The 23,582-nt window shown below is 42.8% G+C and overlaps 1 protein-coding gene across 1 annotated transcript in view; it reads left to right on the forward strand.

Annotated features, from left to right (window-relative positions):
* Positions 1-22,244, forward strand: part of LOC100286411 (runt-related transcription factor 2) — an 83,873-nt gene extending 61,629 nt beyond the window's left edge. The window contains exons 4-6 of the mRNA XM_045695491.2: positions 3,465-3,641; positions 4,934-5,095; positions 18,243-22,244. Coding sequence (XP_045551447.2) covers positions 3,465-3,641; positions 4,934-5,095; positions 18,243-18,724 — 821 coding nt within the window. The 3' untranslated portion in view covers positions 18,725-22,244. The remainder of the gene's footprint in view (positions 1-3,464; positions 3,642-4,933; positions 5,096-18,242) is intronic.
* The last annotated feature ends 1,338 nt before the right edge of the window (positions 22,245-23,582 follow it).

The raw sequence follows: 23,582 nt of genomic DNA on the forward strand, positions 1-23,582 counted from the left end.
TTTAGCCAGATCCTTTTTGATATGTCGAATCTTATGTTCATTTTGATGGCGTAGAAGGCCCTTCTTGCCTTGTCTCGCAGATCGTTACCAGTGGCGCTGATGTTTAGGCCGAGGTATGCATCGTTTTTTATGCTCTCTAGGGCAACGGTGTCTTGATGAAATTTGTATTTGTGGTCCTCTCTCTCTCTCTCATGTCCAATAACTCCGTTCTTATTTGATTCACTACAGAAGAGTCAGTTTTACGATTCACTACAGAAGAGTCAGATTTATGATTCACTTTAGAAGTGTCGGTTTTATGATTCACTACAGAAGAGTCAGATTTATGATTCACTACAGAAGAGTCAGATTTATGATTCACTACAGAAGAGTCGGTTTTATGATTCACTACAGAAGAGTCAGTTTTATGATTCACTGCAGAAGAGTCGGTTTTATGATTCACTACAGAAGAGTCAGTTTTATGATTCACTATGGTACATCCACCCCACGAAAAGAAATCTGAAAGAGTAGAGGTTTTGACAGAAACTCCATGTGTATAACAAACACAAAACGTCCCTCTACTGTATGTACCGTATGATATCATACTCTGTGACCTACAGTATAGTACGTTGAAAGTATCATACTCCATGGCTGTAGTGTCTGGTTGTTAAGGGAGACTCAGTAGTGTCTGGTTGTTAAGGGAGACTCAGTAGTGTCTGGTTGTTATGGGAGACTCAGTAGTGTCTGGTTGTTAAGGGAGGCTCAGTAGTGTCTGGTTGTTAAGGGAGACTCAGTAGTGTCTGGTTGTTAAGGGAGACTCAGTAGTGTCTGGTTGTTAAGGGAGACTCAGTAGTGACTGGTTGTTAAGGGAGACTCAGTAGTGTCTGGTTGTTTAGGGAGACTCAGTAGTGTCTGGTTGTTAAGGGAGACTCAGTAGTGTCTGGTTGTTAAGGGAGACTCAGTAGTGTCTGGTTGTTTAGGGAGACTCAGTAGTGTCTGGTTGTTAAGGGAGACTCAGTAGTGTCTGGTTGTTAAGGGAGACTCAGTAGTGTCTGGTTGTTAAGGGAGACTCAGTAGTGTCTGGTTGTTCAGGGAGACTCAGTGGTGTCTGGTTGTTAAGGGAGACTCAGTAGTGTCTGGTTGTTAAGGGAGACTCAGTAGTATGGACTCAGCGTTGTCCTCCCCCACTTCTCTCCTCTCCCACTTCTCTCCTCCTCCACTTCTCTCCTCCCCCTACTTCTCTCCTCCATCCCTCCTACTCCTCTCTACTCAGAGCATCAGGAATTCTCCCAGTCCTGTCTGGATGGAAACTCTCATTACACACGGTAATGATGACATGCACTATGTATACAGAAGTATGTCTGCCCCCATTCAAATTAGTGTTTTCGTCTATTTCAGCCACACCTGTTGCTGACAGGTGTATAAAATCGTGCACACAGCCATGCAATCTCCATAGACAAACATTGAACGTAGAATGGCCTTACTGAAGAGGTCAGTGACTTTCAACGTGATGCCGTCATAGGATGCAACCTTTCCATCAAATCAGTTCATCCAATTTCTGCCCTGCTAGAGCGGACCTTGACAACTGTAATGTTATATTTGGGGACTGTTATTTATGAGTTCCAGAAGTGGATACTTAGGGGAGTATTAATGAGTTCTAGAAGTGTATAGTTCAAGGGTTATTAATGAGTTCTAGAAGTGTATAGTTGGGGGGTTATTAATGAGTTCTAGAAGTGTATAGTTGAGGACTGTTATTAATGAGTTCTAGATGTTTATAGTTGGGGGGTTACTAACGAGTTCTAGAAGTGTATAGTTCGAGGGTTATTAATGAGTTCTAGAAGTGTATAGTTGGGGGGTTATTAATGAGTTCTAGAAGTGTATAGTTCGAGGGTTATTAATGAGTTCTAGAAGTGTACATTTAGGGAATGTTATTAATTAGTTCAAGAAGTGTATTGTAGTGGGGTTATTAATGATTTCTTTAATTGTATAGATGGCGATTGTTATTAATTAGTTATAGAAGTGTATTATTGGGGACTGTTATTAATGAGTTCTAGAAGTATATAGTTGGGGGATTGTTATTGAGTTCTAGAAGTATATAGTTGGGGGGATTGTTATTGAGTTCTAGAAGTGTATAGTTGGGGGGATTGTTATTGAGTTCTAGAAGTATATAGTTGGGTGGATTGTTATTGAGTTCTAGAAGTGTATAGTTGGGGGGATTGTTATTGAGTTCTAGAAGTGTATAGTTGGGGGGATTGTTATTGAGTTCTAGAAGTGTATAGTTGGGGGGGATTGTTATTGAGTTCTAGAAGTGTATAGTTGGGGGGGATTGTTATTGAGTTCTAGAAGTGTATAGTTGGGGGGACTGTTATTAATGAGTTCTAGAAGTGTATAGTTGGGGGGATTGTTATTGAGTTCTAGAAGTGTATAGTTGGGGGGATTGTTATTGAGTTCTAGAAGTGTATAGTTGGGGACTGTTGGGGTTATTAACGAGCTCTAACAGTTTATACTTGGAGACGATTTAATTATAATTCTAGAAGTGTATATTTGGGGATTGTTATTAATGAGTTCTAGAGGTGAATAATTGTAGGGGTTATTAATGAGTTCTAGAATGAATAATTGTAGGGGTTATTAATGAGTTCTAGAAGTGTGTAGTTGTGGACTGTTTAATTATGATTATAGAAGTGTATAGTTGTGGACTGTTTAATTATGATTATAGAAGTGTATAGTTGGGGACTGTTTAATTATGATTATAGAAGGGTATAGTTGGGGACTGTTTAAGTTATGGGAGTTGGGGACGTAGAAGGGTATAGTTGGGGACTGTTTAATTATGATTATAGAAGTGTATAGTTGGGGACTGTTTAATTATGATTATAGAAGTGTATAGTTGGGGACTGTTTAATTATGATTATAGAAGTGTATAGTTGGGGACTGTTTAATTATGATTATAGAAGCGTCTCGTTGTTGTTGTTGTTATTGTTGTTGTTGTACAGGACATCGTCAGAAGCTAGAGGAATCTCCTAAGACAGCGCTATTCTCAGACCGTCTCGTTGTTGTTATTGTTGTTGTTGTACAGGACATCGTCAGAAGCTAGAGGAATCTCCTAAGACAGCGCTATTCTCAGACCGTCTCGTTGTTGTTATTGTTGTTGTTGTACAGGACATCGTCAGAAGCTAGAGGAATCTCCTAAGACAGCGCTGTTCTCAGACCGTCTCGTTGTTGTTATTGTTGTTGTTGTACAGGACATCGTCAGAAGCTAGAGGAATCTCCTAAGACAGCGCTATTCTCAGACCGTCTCGTTGTTGTTATTGTTGTTGTTGTACAGGACATCGTCAGAAGCTAGAGGAATCTCCTAAGACAGCGCTATTCTCAGACCGTCTCGTTGTTGTTATTGTTGTTGTTGTACAGGACATCGTCAGAAGCTAGAGGAATCTCCTAAGACAGCGCTATTCTCAGACCGTCTCGTTGTTGTTATTGTTGTTGTTGTACAGGACATCGTCAGAAGCTAGAGGAATCTCCTAAGACAGCGCTGTTCTCAGACCGTCTCAGTGAGCTGGAGAGGATCAGACAGACAACCATGAGGGTTGCCATGCCGACACAACCCCAACGACAGCCACTCAACGCCGGACACAACTCCTTCAACCACCAGGGACAGACACAGATACCAGGTGAGACCATAACATGAACACCTCTAACGCCAACCCCAGGGACAGACACAGATACCAGGTGAGTCTATAACCTCTAACCCTCACACCCAGATTTTAGGTGAGTACCCAACCCCCCTAACCTTCTCAATAGCAGGTGAGACCATAACATTAACCCCCCCCCTAACCTCAATACCAGGTGAGACCATAACATTAACCCCCCTTACCCTCTAAATACCAGGTGACACCATAACATTAACCCCCCCTAACCTTCTCAATACCAGGTGAGACCATAACATTAACCCCCCCAACCTCAATACCAGGTGAGACCATAACATTACCCCCCTAACCTTCTCAATACCAGGTGAGACCATAACATTAACCCCCCACAACCTTCTCAATACCAGGTGAGACCATAACATTACCCCCACTAACCTTCTCAATACCAGGTGAGACCATAACATTACCTCCCTAACCTTTTCAATACCAGGTGAGACCATAACATTAACCCCCCTAACCTTCTCAATACCAGGTGAGACCATAACATTACCCCCCAACCTTCTCAATACCAGGTGAGACCATAACATTAACCCCCCCAACCTTCTCAATACCAGGTGAGACCATAACATTAACCCCCCCAACCTTCTCAATACCAGGTGAGACCATAACATTACCCCCCCAACCTTCTCAATACCAGGTGAGACCATAACATTACCTCCCTAACCTTCTCAATACCAGGTGAGACCATAACATTACCCCCCCAACCTTCTCAATACCAGGTGAGACCATAACATTACCCCCCAACCTTCGCAATACCAGGTGAGACCATAACATTATCCCCCCAACCTTCTCAATACCAGGTGAGACCATAACATTAACCCCCCCTAACCTTCTCAATACCAGGTGAGACCATAACATGACCCTTCCTAACCTTCTCAATACCAGATGAGACCATAACATTACCCCCCTAACCTTCTCAATACCAGGTGAGACCATAACATTACCCCCCTAACCTTCTCAATACCAGATGAGACCATAACATGAACCCCTCTAACCCCAGGGACAGACACAGATACCAGGTGAGAGCATAACCATAACATAACTTTAACACTCACAGCCTTTTATGTTCCAGTTCCTATTCTAGCTCTCTAGTTGTCTGTATAGTATATATTACATCGGCCCTGTCGAGGTGGAACACTGGACAACAGAGAAACAAACAGCTATACAGTACTAGCTAACAAGGCACACTCTTTCTGCTCCTCCTTCCCCCTCCTCCTCCTCCTCTCCAACCATCCCTCTCCTCCTCCCTCCTCCAGACCCTCGCCAGTCTCAGTCATCTCCTTCCTGGTCCTATGAGCAGCCCTACCCGTCCTACCTGAGTCCTATGACCTCCCCGTCTGTCCACTCCACCACGCCCCTCTCCTCCAGCCGAGCCACCGGCCTGCCTAACATCACTGACCTGCCCCGTCGCCTGCCAGGTAACACAAACACACGAACACTGATGCGTACGCACACTAACCCACACACACTCTGACACACACTAGAAATAAACAATAACTAACACCAAGAATCAGATTAAATTACATTTGCACTGTGATTTGTTTCTCTTTAACTGTGCTGCAGCGTTAGATTTCACAATAGCCACTTCTGCCCCAGCTAGCAAATAATGTTGGTTGTGGTTGTCCTATAGTTATTTATCATACAACCTTTCCACAACGTTCTGGGGACGGTGCAGGATAGTTGCTTGGCATTGGAACATTCTAAGCACATTTAAGTAACTTGACAAAAAAAAAACATTATTTTCTTTTCATTACTTTAACAACATTTTTCCCAAAAGTTCAAACATGGTTACATTTCATTTTAATTTTGGTAATGTTCTAGCAACGTTCTCCAACTGGTTTGACATTGGGAATGTTCTCAAATAGTTCAGAGAACATTAAGAAACAACATTCTTCTGTGGGAACGTTTTGTCCAAGTTTACTCATGTTTGTATTTAAAGTCAAGTTCTCTAATTGTTCTGAGAACGTTGAGAAAACTTTCCATAAAAACAAGATACATAAAATCATTAACATATACATTCCATTCTTCAACAAAACTCTCTTTATCCTCTATCTTGTTAATAAGTGTGTTCAGGTGTGTTGGCCACGCCCACTAATTGGCCACACCTGATCTTAACAAGTGCTTGTTTCCGTTGAAATGGGTCTGTCTGAATAGACTAAAATGAACAGCTTTGTATGCGTAAAAAAAACATGGCGGCATGCTAGCTCGAGCCTGGTGGCGCAGTGGACTAGTTCCATGGATAGAGAACAGAAGACTATTGGTGTCACAAAAATAAATGGGTTTGCATAATTAATGCCTAAAAAAATGAATTCCCATTGTCGTGTCTTTGGCATCATTAAAAGTGAAGACTGTTATTTTATCAAATCAATTCTCTGTAATTATTATTACGTGTTTAAACTAATCATGTAAATGTGATTAAACTAGGAAGTCGGGGCACCAAGGAAAATATTCAGATTACAAAGTTATAATTTTCGTAACATAACTCTTCAGATATTTTAATATCCGATCAATTAGTCTTCTAATTAATGAATTATTCTTTATCTCACGTCAGTCTCATTCCAAACGTCGTAAATTCTTGGTTATCTGCACGAACCCAGCCTTTACTATGAATCATCTATACACCAATTGGCTTAATCATTTATTTACTAACTAACTAACTAACTAACTAAATTATCACAGAAATGCATAAACAAACAAACAGTAGATATGGTTACAAGGAAATGATAGGGGAGGATCCCTAGTGGGCTAAGCCGATATGACGGCTTGGTGGACAAAGGGAAGTGGGTGTGGACTGAGAGAGAGCGGGAAAGACCAGAGGGATCACTACACACATTTGATAATTATATTAATTGAAATGCTAATCCTTTGCACATGAACACTCACTCATTCTGCAATCAATATACATATTTACGCCCATGTGTCGTGATCTTTTCTGTCGGAATCCGGTCCGTCTGTTGGAGAGTCAGTTCATCGCTTTCTGCTTCCCTGAAGATCAAAGTCTTTTGTGGTTAGAATGGATTCTTCAGAGTACCATTCCGAAATGTTCTCATAGAATAAATGTTTTGGTGGTTATTGGTCTTCGCATCCCAGGTTTACATCATTTCTAGCTGCAGACTAGTAATTAGTATCTAAGATTTGCTCTTATCCTGTAGGGATAGATAGTCTCATAGTTTAACTATTTTCCAGTCGTGTAGCCAATGCTCCATGTGGTATGGTTAGGTCTAAACTATTCGCAATAACAGCTCATGCTGTGGGTTTGCTCAGTCTTGGTACTCCAACCTGTGCCACCTCAGCTGACACCGAGGTACGCGTGGTCTGAAGAGGATTTCCTCAGGAGGGGTTTTTATTCGTAACAGTAGAAAAGGCAGTTCTATGACGCCTGATCATGTCTGTGCTCACGGGGGCTGGGCCAATGACTTAGTTAAACTTTAAAGGGAATACAATTCTCTCACATTAAAGGCTTAACATCACATTACATCATTTCACAAATAGTTTCATCTTTACTCATTCATTTTATACATGAATTAGATGCAAACCCCATAACTGAGAAATGTACACATTCAGAGATATAGTTATGTGTGCTTCCTGTCCTCTCTGAGGTCACCAAATGAAAAACACTCGTCATACCCGTCCCTTAAGTGTCCACGGACTATTCCCACCTTCTCACAAGTGGACATTTTGTTTCAAATTCCCATTTTGGGGATTTAGGAGTCCGCCACGTGAAATCCTTTGTTCTCTCTGTGTCTTTCTTCTGCATGGCCAGGGGGAGAGAGTCTCCACCATGAATGTGGACCTGAGATAACAGAACCTAGGTGTAGGAGAGAGTGGGAAGCCGTGATCTATACCCAGAAAGGGCCACGTCATCTGTGCTTGGAGTTCAAAACAGTTTAAAAAAATCCAAATAACCTCTTAGAGTGTAAACCCTCCCAGGAAACCTTTAAAGGAACCAAAGTAAAACATTCTCAGGACCTCCCTGGAACCAGAGTAAAACATTCTCAGATCCTCCCTGGAACCAGAGTAAAACATTCTCAGAACCTCCCTGGAACCATAGTAAAACATTCTCAGAACCTCCCTGGAACCAGAGTAAAACATTCTTAGAACCTCCCTGGAACCAGAGTAAAACATTCTCAGAACCTCCCTGGAACCAGAGTAAAACATTCTTAGAACCTCCCTGGAACCAGAGTAAAACATTCTCAGAACCTCCCTGGAACCAGAGTAAAACATTCTCAGGACCTCCCTGGAACCAGAGTAAAACATTCTCAGGTCCTCCCTGGAACCAGAGTAAAACATTCTCAGAACCTCCCTGGAACCAGAGTAAAACATTCTCAGATCCTCCCTGCAACCTAAAAATAAACGTTCCCAGAACAGGCACAATTTTCGCTTCTGTTCTCTCAGAACATAAAAAACATTCAGTTTTACCATTCAGGAAACATATGGTTTCTTTCCTACAACCAATTTGAAACCAAAAACATATGTTCCAAACTTCCAAGAAACCAATGTGCTAGCTGGGATGTGTTTGTTACAGTCTGTCGGACACATAGCGTGGGTCTCTGTTAGTTCATTCTCCTGTAGACTTTAGATATATTGGGGCTGAGTGGTGTGGTCTACCTGACTGGTTCCCTAAGCAGCAATTAGCACAGATCTGGGGGATTTTCTCCTTTCTGTGAGACTTTGATCCACTCTGGCTAATAACAGGACTGGGATAATGACAGACTGAGGGACAAAGAAACCACTTCATACACCGCCTCCTTCGCAATGAATGCTGGGTATTCAAAATGTCCATGGTTGTCCGAACAGCAGAATCTGTCCCTCTCTCTCCGTCTCACTTCATCCTCTCTCTCTCTCTCTCTCTCTCCACCCGCTACTGGAAATATACACTTTTACTTACTTATAATGAAGTCCATCCGTCTGTCCTTCAGGGTAAAGACATAAGTGACTGAACTGTAAAACTCCCTGTTGGCCCTCAGTTTCACAAGTCTCAATGGAGATGACGGCAAGGGATGAGAGTCGTCCTTCATCAGTCCGGTTTCCACTGTGTCTTTATTAGTTTCAGCGCAGAAAATGACCTCTCTATGGATGCTGTTGTGGCTGGTATAGTGAGGACCAGCTGCAGTAATTTTGTTGCCTCTGGGACCGTCTGTGTCATGCTGGAACAAAAATCTGAGGAGCTGTCCAGGTGATTTGTCTCGTACCATTTGTGAGCTGTACAACCTGACAAAATCAGCCTTAAATCTAATGAAATCAAAGTACTTGGTATATTTTTTGACAGGCTCTCGTTCGATGGTGTCGAACTTTGTGACATTGTTGCACAATGTTTTGCAGTCCACTAAACCAAGGAAATTAAGTTCACCAAAGTGGTCAAACCTGGCTCTCATCAGAACATTAAGATTATCCAGCCCCCTTTCTAATCTGATCAGCTGTGTACTACGAGTTTAGCTTTCTGCCCGATTCGCTCATAGAAACTATCGCCGCCATTCCAGTGCTGTCATTGTGTGGCTGATACGGGTACGGCAGAAACCAGAGGAGGCTGGTGGGAGGAGATATAGGAGGACGGGGTTCATTGTAATGGCTGGAATGGAGTAAATGGAACCGAGTCAAACATGTGGTTTTTATATGTTTAATGTGTTTGATTCCGTTCCCTTAATTACACTACAGCCATTACAATGAGCCCGTCCTCCTATAGCACCTCTCACCAGCCTCCTCTGGCTGAAACACATATCCAGCTCATTGTTTAACTGAAAATTCCACCATGAACAAGCAGCTAATACAGTGTCAGTCTCTGAATGGGTTGCTAACTAAAGTTCCATCATGAGCCATGAACAAGCAGCTTTGTATTTTGTATTTTTCACATGCGCCGAATACAACAGGTGTAGACCTTACAGTGAAATGCTTACTTACAAGCTCTTAACCAACAATGAAGTTAAGAAAAATACCTACAAAAAAATAAGAAATAAAAGTAACAAATAATTAAACAGCAGCAGTAGAATAACAATAGTGAGACTATATACAGGGGGTACCGGTACAGAGTCAATGTGCGGGGGCACTGGTTAGTCAAGGTAATTGAGGTAATATGTATATATGTAGGTAGAGTTAAAGTGACTATGCATAGATTATAAACAAAGAGTATCAGCAGGGTAAAAGAGGGGTCTGGGTAGCCCTTTGATTAGCTGTTCAGGAGTCTGATGGCTTGGGGGTAGAAGCTGTTAAGAAGCCTTTTGGACCTCGACTTGGTGATCCGGTACCGCTTACCATGCGGTAGCAGAGAGAACAGTCTATGACTAGGGTGGCTGGAGTCTTTGACAATTTTTAGGGCCTTCCTCCCACACCGCCTGGTATAGAGGTCCTGGATGGCAGGAAGCTTGGCCCCAGTGATGTACTGGACCGTACGCATTACCCTCTGTAGCTCCTTACGGTCGGAGGCCGAGCAGTTGCCGTACCAGGCAGTGATGCAACCAGTCAGGATGCTCTCGATGGTGCAGCTGTAGTTACAACAGCAGGTTATGGTCAACAGGGGCGGCAGGTAGCCTAGGTAGCCTAGTGGTTAGAGCATTGGGCCAATAACCGAAAGGTTGCTGAATCGAATCCCCCGAGCTGACAAGGTAAAAATCTGTCGCTCTGCCCCTGATCAAGGCAGTTAACCCACTGTTCCTAGGCTGTCATTGTAAATAAGAATTTGTTCTTAACTGACTTTCCCTAGTTAAATAAAGGTTAAATAAATAATATAAAACAGCATCCAAGGCCAACAGCAGGGTGTGGTCGACAGCGTCCAAGGCCAACAGCAGGGCGTGGTCGACAGCGTCCAAGGCCAACAGCAGGGCGTGGTCGACAGCGTCCAAGGCCAACAGCAGGGCGTGGTCGACAGTGTCCAAGGCCAACAGCAGGGTGTGGTCGACAGCGTCCAAGGCCAACAGCAGGGCGTGGTCGACAGTGTCCAAGGCCAACAGCAGGGCGTGGTCGACAGTGTCCAAGGCCAACAGCAGGGCGTGGTCGACAGTGTCCAAGGCCAACAGCAGGGCGTGGTCAACAGTGTCCAAGGCCAACAGCAGGGCGTGGTCGACAGCGTCCAAGGCTGTCAATAAAAAGTGAAACAATGATTTTTCTTGTCCCGAGCATCTAGAATATCACCTACAACCTTACTTACAGCAGTAATTGTACTATGTTTGGCTCTAAAACCCGACTGGAATTGAGATTAAACTGAGTTTTTATAAAGAAAGTCTTTCAACTGTGAGTCCACCAGGTTTTCTAAAACTTATGCCAGTGCAGACAGTTTAGATACGGGACGATAGTTATCCAACTTGGACGGATCTCCACCCTTATGTAAAGGCGTGACATAGGCTGCTTTCCAGACTTTTGGATTGGTATTACTCGCCAAGGAAAGATTTAATATCTGAGTGAGAAGGGCAGCAATGATCTCCGCACCAATTGTTTTTTAATTAAGGGTTTAATTGATCCGGACCAGATGCTTTCTTAATATCAATAGATTTGAGTGCCTTTACAGCTTCTGAAAGCTCAATCTCTGTAAAATGAAATAGATGAACCGTAGCCCGGCACGCAGCGGTTTCATTCACAGCCTCATTCGAGATGTTAGGATGGAGTTCATTATCAGATACATGTCCAGCTTTAACAAAATCCTCTTTAAACATGTCAAGCAGTTTATTATAGTCAGTCACATCCATTGAATTTGAGTTAGTGTTAACATTCATGGATTTAATGGTTTTCAATAATTTCTTTGGGTTATTGAGGTTTGCTTTGGTAAATTCCTAACAGAAGCTAGATTTGCATTTCCGTATTAACATGTTGCACTTCTTTCTCAGTGCCCTGAATAACTGCCATTCAGCCTGGGAATTACTCTTTCTGGCTTTGGTCCATTGTGTATTTCTGGAACCAATCAGATAATTCCCTTTTAAACCAGGAATTGTCTCTACCTCTTACCCGACACTTTTTGAGAGGGGTGAGTTTATCACAGATAGTAAAACACATGGAGTTTATTACAGATAGTAGAACACATGAAGTTTATTACAGATAGTAGAACACATGGAGTTTATTACAGATAGTAAAACACATGGAGTTTATTACAGATAGTAGAAAACATGGAGTTTATTACAGATAGTAGAACACATGGAGTTTATTACAGATAGTAGAACACATGGAGTTTATTACAGATAGTAGAAAACATGGAGTTTATTACAGATAGTAGAACACATGGAGTTTATTACAGATAGTAGAACACATGGAGTTTTATTACAGATAGTACTAATTAGAGACCTAGACAACCAGGTGAGGGAGTTCCTTACTAATTAGTGACCTAGACAACCAGGTGAGGGAGTTCCTTACTAATTAGTGACCGCGTTTGGTGTAGGGGGACAAAATAAATGTATGCACGACAGTACACGATGGCGCACGCGAGCAGCCGGTTTGGGTTCCGTGTTATTCTAGAACAGTCTAATGGATTGAGAACCATCACCTTCTATTCTAGAACAGTCTAATGGATCGAGAACCACCACCTTCTATTCTAGAACAGTCTACGGACGGCCCCCCCACTGCGCACGGACGAGGACCACCACCTTCTATTCTAGAACAGTCTAACGGATCGAGCCCCCCCCCCGCACGGCGACCCCACCTTCTATTCTAGAACAGTCTCAGACGAGCCCCCATCGCAGCAACGGCGGACCCACCTTCTATTCTAGAACAGTCTAACGGATCGAGAACCATCACCTTCTATTCTAGAACAGTCTAACGGATCGAGAACCACCGCCTTCTATTCTAGAACAGTCTAACGGAGCTGGTGGGCGTCAGTCACTAATTCACTAATTAAAATCGTATGTTATGTGACGTTAGCAGCATTCCGGCTTCGCTGTTACTTCTCCATATAAAATCACCCACCCACACACTCCCTTGGTAGACATGGGGACACAGAAGACGCCATGGGATTTATGATTTATGATAAGAGCAGCATGGTGTTTGTGTGTGTCGCTCCTATTCTTCCTTACCTCTCTGGCCCAGCTAGATGCCCACGACAGCCTGTTAGGGGTTAGAGGTGAAGCTGAGATGGAGACAGACAGACAGACAGACAGACAGACAGACAGACAGACAGACAGACAGACAGACAGACAGACAGACAGACAGACAGACAGACAGACAGACAGACAGACAGACAGACAGACAGACAGACAGACAGACAGACAGACAGACAGACAGACAGACAGACAAAAGGAGCAGAGAGATTCTCTTTCTCTCTCTCTCTCCCTCCCACCAGCCTGTGTTAGATGAGGGAGGGAGGGAGGGAGGGAGGGAGGGAGGGAGGGAGGGGGGGGAGGGAGGGAGGCAGGAGAGGAGGGAGGGAGGGAGGGAGGGAGGGAGGGAGGGAGGGAGGGAGGGAGGGAGGGAGGGAGGGAGGGAGGGGAGGGAGGGAGGGAGGGAGGGAGGGAGGGAGGGAGGGGGGAGGGGAGGGAGGGAGGGGGAGAGGAGAGGGAGGGAGGGAGGCAGAGAGGGAGGAGACTGAGGAGAGGAGCCACATCAGAGCAGCTCCTGCCTCATTAAGGCTCCATGGAAACTGTTCCTGCTCAAATTGGTTCCACATGGGCCCTCCTCAGTCATCCACACTACTACTCTTTATGTTCATCAATCCCCCCCCCCCACACACACACACACACACACACACACACACACACACACACACACACACACACACACACACACACACACACATGCACCATCCACACACACTGCACAGGCTTAAACATACACTGACACACAAACATGCAGACACACACACACACACACACACACACACACACACACACACACACACAGAGACATCAGCACAGAGACATCAGCACAGAGACATCAGAGACATCAGCACAGAGACATCAGCACAGAGACATCAGCACACAGAGACATCAGCACAGAGACATCAGCATAGAGACATCAACACAGAGACATCAGCACATAGACATCAACACAGAGACATCAGCACAGAGACATCAACACAGAGACATCAACACAGAGACATCAACACAGAGACATCAGCACACAGAGACATCAGCACACAGAGACATCAGCACAGAGACATCAACACAGAGACATCAACACAGAGACATCAACACAGAGACATCAGCATAGAGACATCAGCACAGAGACATCAGCACAGAGACATCAACACAGAGACATCAACACAGAGACATCAGCACAGAGACATCAACACACAGAGACATCAGAGACATCAACACTGAGACATCAGCACAGAGACATCAACACAGAGACATCAACACAGAGACATCAGCACACAGAGACATCAGAGACATCAACACAGAGACATCAACACAGAGACATCAGCACAGAGACATCAACACAGAGACATCAACACAGAGACATCAGCACACAGAGACATCAGCACACAGAGACATCAGCACAGAGACATCAGAGACATCAACACAGAGACATCAACACAGAGACATCAGCACATAGAGACATCAGCACAGAGACATCAGCACAGGGACATAAGCACAGAGACATCAACACAGAGACATCAGCACAGAGACATCAACACAGAGACATCAACACAGAGACATCAGCACAGAGACATCAGCACAGAGACATCAACACAGAGACATCAGCACAGAGACATCAGCACAGAGACATCAACACAGAGACATCAACACAGAGACATCAGCACAGAGACATCAACACAGAGACATCAACACAGAGACATCAGCACACAGAGACATCAGCACACAGAGACATCAGCACACAGAGACATCAGAGACATCAACACAGAGACATCAACACAGAGACATCAGCACATAGAGACATCAGCACAGAGACATCAGCACAGGGACATAAGCACAGAGACATCAACACAGAGACATCAGCACAGAGACATCAACACAGAGACATCAACACAGAGACATCAGCACAGAGACATCAGCACAGAGACATCAACACAGAGACATCAGCACAGAGACATCAGCACAGAGACATCAACACAGAGACATCAACACAGAGACATCAGCACAGAGACATCAGCACAGAGACATCAGCACAGAGACATCAACACAGAGACATCAGCACAGAGACATCAACACAGAGACATCAGCACAGAGACATCAGCACACAGAGACATCAGAGACATCAACACAGAGACATCAGCACAGAGACATCAACACAGAGACATCAGCACAGAGACATCAACACAGAGACATCAGCACAGAGACATCAGCACAGAGACATCAGCACAGAGACATCAACACAGAGACATCAGCACAGAGACATCAACACAGAGACATCAACACACACTAAAACACACACAACAAAAATATAAACTCAACATTTAAACTGTTGGTCCCATGTTTCATGAGCTGAACCTATGACAGTGTGTTGACCTATGACCCTATGAGCAGAACCTATGACAGTGTGTTGACCTATGACCCTATGACCTGAACCTATGACAGTGTGTTGACCTATGACCCTATGAGCTGAAATAAAAGATCCCAGAAATGTTCCAAAGGAGTGTTTGTCCTTTGCAAAGATAATCCATCCACCTGACAGGTGTGGCATATCAAGAAGCTGCTTAAACAGTATAATCATAACACAGGTGCACCTTGTGCTGTGGACAATAAAAGGCCACTCTAAAATGTGCAGTTTTGTCACACAACACTATGCCACAGATGTCTCTAGTTTTGAGGGAGCGTGCAACTGGCATGCTGACTGCAGCAATGTCCACTAGAGCTGTTGCCAGAGAATTGAATGTTCATTTCTCTACCGTAAGCCGCCTACAATGTCGTTTTAGAGAATTTAGCAGTACGTTTAAACGGCCTCACAACCGCAGACCACATGTGACCACACCAGCCCAGGACCTCCACATCCGGCTCCTTCACCTCTGGGATCGTCTGAGACCAGCCAACCAGACAGCTGATGAAACTGTTTCTGTCTGTTATAAAGCCCTTTTGTGAGAAAAAAACTAATTCTGATTGGCCGGGCCTGGCTCCCCAGTGGGTGGGCCTATGCCCTCCCAGCCCCACCCATGGCTGTGCCCCTGCCCAGTCATGTGAAATCCATAGATTAGGGCCTAATGTACTTAGACTGAACAAAACTATAAACGTAACATGCTACAATTTCAAAGATTTTACTGAGTTACAGTTCATATAAAGAAATTAGTAGATTTAAAATTCATTAGGCCCTAATCTATGGATTTCACATGACTGGGAATACAGATATACATCTGTTGGTCACTGATACTTGATACCATCTATAATAATAAAGATGTAGAGGCATGGATAAAAAAAAACAGTCAGTATCTGGTGGGACCACCGTTTGCCACATGCAGCGAGACACATCTCCTTCACATAGAGTTGATCAGGCTGTTGATTGGGCCTGTGGAATGTCGTCCCGCTCCTCTTCAATGGCTGTGTTCACGCTCCCCTTCAATGGCTGTGTTCACGCTCCTCTTCAATGGCTGTGTTCACACTCCTCTTCAATGGCTGTGTTCACGCTCCTCTTCAATGGCTGTGTTCACGCTCCTCTTCAATGGCTGTGTTCCTTCAATGGCTGTGTTCACGCTCCTCTTCAATGGCTGTGTTCACGCTCCTCTTCAATGGCTGTGTTCATGCTCCTCTTCAATGGCTGTGTTCACGCTCCTCTTCAATGGCTGTGTTCACGCTCCTCTTCAATGGCTGTGCCAAGTTGTTGTCTCACAGTTTGAGCAGGAATTCTTCAGTTGTGTAAACCCAAAGTTTGATCAGCTGTCCAGGTCGCTGGTCTCACCCGCAGGTGAAGCAGCCGGATGTAAAGGCCCTGGGATGGCGTGGTTATACACAGTGGTGTAAAGTACTTAAGTAAAAATACTTGAAAGTACTACTTAAGTAGTTTTTTGGGGGGTATCTGTACTTTACTACTTATATTTTTTACAACTTTTACTTCACTACATTCCTAAAGGAGATAATGTATTTTTTACTCAATACATTTTCTCTGACAACCAAAAGTACTCGTTACATTTTGAATGTTTAGCAGGACTGGAAAATGGTCCAATTCACGCACTTATCAACAGAACATCCCTGGTCATCCCTACTGCCTCTGATCTGGAGGACTCACTAAACAGAGAACATCCCAGGTCATCTCTACTGCCTCTGATCTGGTGGACTCACTAAACAGAGAATATCCCTGGTCATCCCTACTGCCTCTGATCTGGTGGACTCACTAAACAGAGAATATCCCAGGTCATCTCTACTGCCTCTGATCTGGAGGACTCACTAAACAGAGAACATCCCTGGTCATCCCTACTTCCTCTGATCTGGAGGACTCACTAAACAGAGAACATCCCAGGTCATCCCTACTGCCTCTGATCTGGTGGACTCACTAAACAGAGAACATCCCTGGTCATCCCTACTGCCTCTGATCTGGAGGACTCACTAAACAGAGAACATCCCTGGTCATCCCTACTGTCTCTGATCTGGAGGACTCACTAAACAGAGAACATCCCTGGTCATCCCTACTGCCTCTGATCTGGAGGACTCACTAAACAGAGGTCATCCCTGGTCATCCCTACTTCCTCTGATCTGGAGGACTCACTAAACAGAGAACATCCCTGGTCATCCCTACTGCCTCTGATCTGGAGGACTCACTAAACACACATGCTTTGTTTGTAAATAATGTCTGAGTGTTGGAATGTGCCCCTGGTTATATGTAAATAATGTCTGAGAGTTGGAATGTGCCCCTGGTTATCTGTAAATGATGTCTGAGAGTTGGAGTGTTCCCCTGGTTATCCATACATTAAAAAACAAGAAAATGGGGCCATGTGGTTTGCTTTATATAAGGAATTTGAAATGATTCATACTTTTACTTTTGATACTTAAGTATATTTAAAACCAAATACTTTTAGAGTTTTACTCAAATAGTATTTCACTGGGTGACTCACTTTTACTTGAGTAACTTTATATGAAGGTATCTTTAATTTTTCTCAAGTATGAGAATTGGGTACTCCCCCCCCCCCCCCCCCCTAGTTACATGTGTTCTGCGGTTGTGAGGCCGGTTGGACTTACTGACGATTATCTAAAACTTATTTGTTTACAAAATTTTGGAGAAATCTTTTGATTTCTTTTGAGAAAGTTTTTTGTGCGTAGGGAACATTTCAGGGATCTTTTATTTCAGCTCATGAAACATGGGACCAACACTTTACCTGTTGTGTTTATATTTATGTTCATAACACACAAACACACACATTACATACTGTACACGTATCTAGTCATTTAACATTTCATTTCTGTTCCTGGTATCACATCCGACCAACTCCGTGAACATGTTCAATAATGTTAATTGACTATTCGATTTTCTACTGTTGAGGTTTGGAGTAATACAGTAAATATAATGTAGTAGTTTGCTGTTGTCTTGGCACCGGTCGTCAGAATAGATTGTAAGATATATTTCTGATCTTTAAGGGACGACATGAATAAAGGAAACATACTGTTAATACTCCAATAATGTGGTTTTCATGAAGGGACGATATCAATGTTTTGATTACGTTTTTTTAAACAGGGTTTTCCCTCTCTCCCTCTCCGTCTCTCTCTCTAGGTTCGTCAGATCTCAGTCCGTTCCCAGGTCAGTTTGAGCGTCAGTTCCCGGGTCTCTCCTCTCTGACAGAGTCTGGTTTCTCCAGTCCCAGAATGCACTACCCCACCACTTTTACCTACACCCCTCCTGTCACCTCCGCCATGTCGCTAGGCTCCGCCCACTACCACACCTACCTGCCCCCTCCCTACCCTGGTTCCACCCAGAGTCAGAGTGGACCCTTCCCGACCAGCAGCGCTCCCTATCTCTACTATGGAGCATCCTCTGGGTCGTACCAGTTCTCCATGGTTCCCGGGGGGGACCGCTCCCCCTCCAGAATGGTTCCTCCCTGCACCAGCGCCTCCACCGGCAGCTCCCTGGTTAACCCTAACCTGCCCAGCCAGGCAGATGGGGGGGTGGAGGGGGATGGGAGCCACAGCAACTCCCCAACCGTTCTCAACCCTGCTGGGGGACGCATGGATGAAGCTGTCTGGAGACCTTACTAAGGAGAAAAGGGGGAGGGAAGGAGGAAGAAGAGGATGGAGAGGAGGATGAAGAGGAGGAGGAGGAGGAGAGGTGGATGAAGAGGAGGGGAGGAGGAGGATGAGGAGAGGAGAAGAAGGCAACGTAAACTATTGTCATGGTTTTAAAGCACAAAACCTTTCAAATGAATTTTTGACATCTGATTAAAAAGCAGCAATTCTCCAGTATCATCCACAATTTACGGGACAACGCTTCAGGCTATTTGTAGCAGACAGCTTGTTTTGTGTAGTATTTGTATTTGTATAAGGCTTTTAGCTGAGTATGTTGTTGTACTAGGACAATACAGCAGGACAATACAGCAGGACTATACAACAGGACAATACAGCAGGACAATACAGCAGGACTATACAACAGGACAATACAGCAGGACAATACAGCAGGACAATACAGCAGGACAATACAGCAGGACAATACAGCAGGACTATACAACAGGACAATACAGCAGGACAATACAGCAGGACAATACAGCAGGACAATACAGCAGGACTATACAACAGGACAATACAGCAGGACAATACAGCAGGACAATACAGCAGGACTATACAACAGGACAATACAGCAGGACAATACAACAGGACAATACAACAGGACACTACAGCAGGACAATACGACAGGACAATACGACAGGACAATACAACAGGACAATACAACAGGACAATACAGCAGGACTATACAACAGGACTATACAGCAGGACAATACAACAGGACAATACAGCAGGACTATACAACATGACTATAAAACAGGACAATACAACAGGACAATACAACAGGACTATAAAACAGGACAATACAGCAGGACAATACAGCAGAACTATAAAACAGGACAATACAGCAGGACAATACAACAGGACAATACAGCAGGACTATAAAACAGGACAATACAACAGGACTATAAAACAGGACAATACAGCAGGACAATACAACAGGACAATACAGCAGGACTATACAACAGGACTATACAACAGGAGAATACAGCAGGACAATACAGCAGGACTATATAACAGGACAATACAACAGGACAATACAGCAGGACAATACAACAGGACAATACAACAGGACAATACCACGGACAATACGACAGGACAATACAGCAGGACAATACAGCAGGACAATACAACAGGACAATACAACAGGACAATACCACAGGACAATACAACAGGACAATACCACGGACAATACAACAGGACAATACAACAGGACAATACAGCAGGACAATACAGCAGGACAATACAACTGGACTATACAACAGGACTATATAACAGGACTATATAACAGGATTATATAACAGGACAATACAGCAGGACTATATAACAGGACAATACAACAGGACAATACAGCTGGACAATACAACAGGACAATACAACAGGACAATACAACAGGACAATACAGCTGGACAATACAACAGGACAATAGAACAGGACTATATAACAGGATTATATAACAGGACAATACAGCAGGACTATATAACAGGACAATACAACAGGACAATACAACAGGACAATACAGCTGGACAATACAACAGGACAATACAACAGGACAATACAACAGGACAATACAGCTGGACAATACAACAGGACAATACAACAGGACTATATAACAGGACAATACAACAGGACAATACAGCAGGACAATACAGCAGGACAATACAACAGGACAATACAACAGGACAATACAACAGGACAATACAGCATGACAATACAACAGGACAATACAGCAGGACAATACAACAGGACAATACAACAGGACAATACAGCAGGACAATACAACAGGACAATACAGCAGGACAATACAACAGGACAATACAGCAGGACAATACAGCAGGACATTACAGCTGGACAATACAACAGGACAATACAACAGGACTATACAACAGGACTATAAAACAGGACAATACAACAGGACAATACAACAGGACTATAAAACAAGACAATACAACAGGACAATACAGCTGGACAATACAACAGGACAAGCACTGAGTAGCAAAAGAGGACAGGAACACGTACAGTATGTTACCATGTTGAAGATGAGAGTAACAGCTGTGTTGCGATGTGGTGGTGTGAACAAAGTTTGCTTTAAAATGTCTATATGCTCATTTTAAATCAATTAATTTAAATTGTATATTATTGGTGAAAAGATGTGGGTTGAGGAGTTTTAAGTTATGAAGCCATAAATTATGTAATGTATTTTAAACCTTGAGTGGTAGAATTCTGTATTCTGAATATTTTTATGCATCTATATGATTTCGTTAACAGTCTTTTTCATTGGTCGTTTAAGTGAAATTATTTTAAAACAATAGTTTTACCCTAATATTGTTTTTTCTTAAATATGTTTATACATTTAAAATTCCTCTCCAAAGATAAACCAAACAAGCTACTTCCTCTGTAAAACAATAATAATTTAATCTGAACGATGAAATCCCTTGCGCGTAAAAAGCAATGACACACTAGATTACAGATTATAAAAACACCAGAATCTGAATTCATACAGCACGACAATACAGCAACAGCATGTACGATGACAACCTGACAAATCGACTCTGACCCTAGACATGCTTTTACTTTATATGTTTTTACCGTGGAGTATTTTGTCAGGTTGAATCTGTTTGCAATGTCTATACTGTACATGAGCTACTGATCTTCTTGCAGTTTACACAGGTAGACAGGTATCCCAAAGTATCCCTGTTTTATTGTTTTCTTCTACACAGGTAGACAGGTATCCCAAAGTATCCCTGTTTTATTGTTTTCCTCTACACAGGTAGACAGGTATCAAAAAATATCCCTGTTTTAGTGTTTTCTTCTACACAGGTAGACAGGTATCCCAAAGTATCCCTGTTTTATTGTTTTCTTCTACACAGGTAGACAGGTATCCCAAAGTATCCCTGTTTTATTGTTTTCTTCTACACAGGTAGACAGGTATCCCAAAGATCAGGGTGGATGTGCCCAGGTCTTTTTTGTGTCCGCAATACAACACACCATCGTACGGTAGCTCATCAAACCTAAATGTAGTTGTTGATGATACTATACCCTATTCATGACTTGATTTACAATGTAGTATCAGCCACGTACACCATCTACATTAACAGTCACATATAGGATTTTAAAAATTCTGGTAACTTTCCCAAAACTCCCCTGGATTTTCCAGGAATACTGTTTGTAAAATGCCTACAATTATGAGGGAATAAACAGGAAATATGGGAATCCTCCAGTCTGAATTTCTGTAAAGCCAGGGGATTTGGGGGAAAGTTTGTGTAATTGTGTAACCCTGTTCACATTCATGTTCACTATATTAAATCATTATATTTCCATTAGATTTACACCAGCCCCGATAACAACCTGTTACTTCCCTGAAACCATCGTCGTTCTGGTCTGATGTGTTACAGATGACTTTCTAAATAATATGTTTTGGTGTCTCAAAAACATTTTTATTTATTTTACTTTTCATTTTATGAATGAATGAATTAATAATCTGATGTTTGACATTTGTAAAAAAAAAAAAAAAAAAAAAAATTCGGGATGAAAAATCTGTTTTGTCTTTGAGTTTATTTCTTATTTTGCTGTTGTTATTTTCTGTTTTGGGCATCCGACCACAGTATCCAGCGTTAATTTCGTCAACAAAAATAGTGACAAAAATATTAGTCAAACACCTGTTTTTCAGTGGCGATAGATGAAACAATAGCTGACTAAATAGACTTACATTTCCAGTAAATTATCAAAAAAATTTCATATTTTATTTGGACGGGCATTTTCGTTTAGTTATAGTTAGATAAAACCTTCCAAATAAAATATTTAATATTGATCATTTATTTGAAATATTGATCATATGTTTGCCTGTCTGGTAAAAAAAAAAAAAACTGTATGGCATGTCACTCTTTTTGGCAGCATCAGATATATGGTCTAAATCAAATCAAATTGTATTGGTCACATACACATATTTAGCAGATGTTATTACGGGTGTAGAGAAATACTTGTGTTCCTAGCTCCAACAGTAATATCTAACTAAATGCTTGTGTTCCCAGCTCCAACAGTTCAGTAGTATCTAACTAAATGCTTGTGTTCCCAGCTCCAACAGTGCAGTAATATCTAACTAAATGCTTGTGTTTCTAGATCCAACAGTGCAGTAGTATCTAACTAAATGCTCGTGTTTCTAGCTCCAACAGTGCAGTAATATCTAACTAAATGCTTGTGTTCCCAGCTCCAAAAGTAATATCTAACTAAATGCTTGTGATCCCAGCTCCAACAGTGCAGTAGTATCTAACTAATTGCTTGGGTTCCCAGCTCCAACAGTGCAGTAGTATCTAACTAAATGCTTGTGTTCCCAGCTCCAAAAGTGCAGTAATATCTAACTAAATACTTGTGTTTCTAGCTCCAACAGTGCAGTAATATCTAACTAAATGCTTGTGTTCCTAGCTCCAACAGTAATATCTAACTAAATGCTTGTGTTCCTAGCTCCAACAGTAGTATCTAACTAAATGCTTGTGTTCCCAGCTCCAACAGTGCGGTAATATCTAACTAAATGCTTGTGTTTCTAGCTCCAACAGTAGTATCTAACTAAATGCTTGTGTTTCTAGCTCCAACAGCGCAGTAGTATCTAACTAAATGCTTGTGTTCCCAGCTCCAACAGTGCAGTAATATCTAACTAAATGCTTGTGTTTCTAGATCCAACAGTGCAGTAGTATCTAACTAAATGCTCGTGTTTCTAGCTCCAACAGTGCAGTAATATCTAACTAAATGCTTGTGTTCCTAGCTCCAACAGTAGTATCTAACTAAATTCTTGTGTTTCTAGCTCCAACAGTAGTATCTAACTAAATGCTTGTGTTTCTAG

The sequence above is a fragment of the Salmo salar genome, chromosome 15, assembly GCF_965601325.2.
Source record: "Salmo salar chromosome 15, fSalSal1, whole genome shotgun sequence".
NCBI classification, from domain to species: domain Eukaryota; kingdom Metazoa; phylum Chordata; class Actinopteri; order Salmoniformes; family Salmonidae; genus Salmo; species Salmo salar.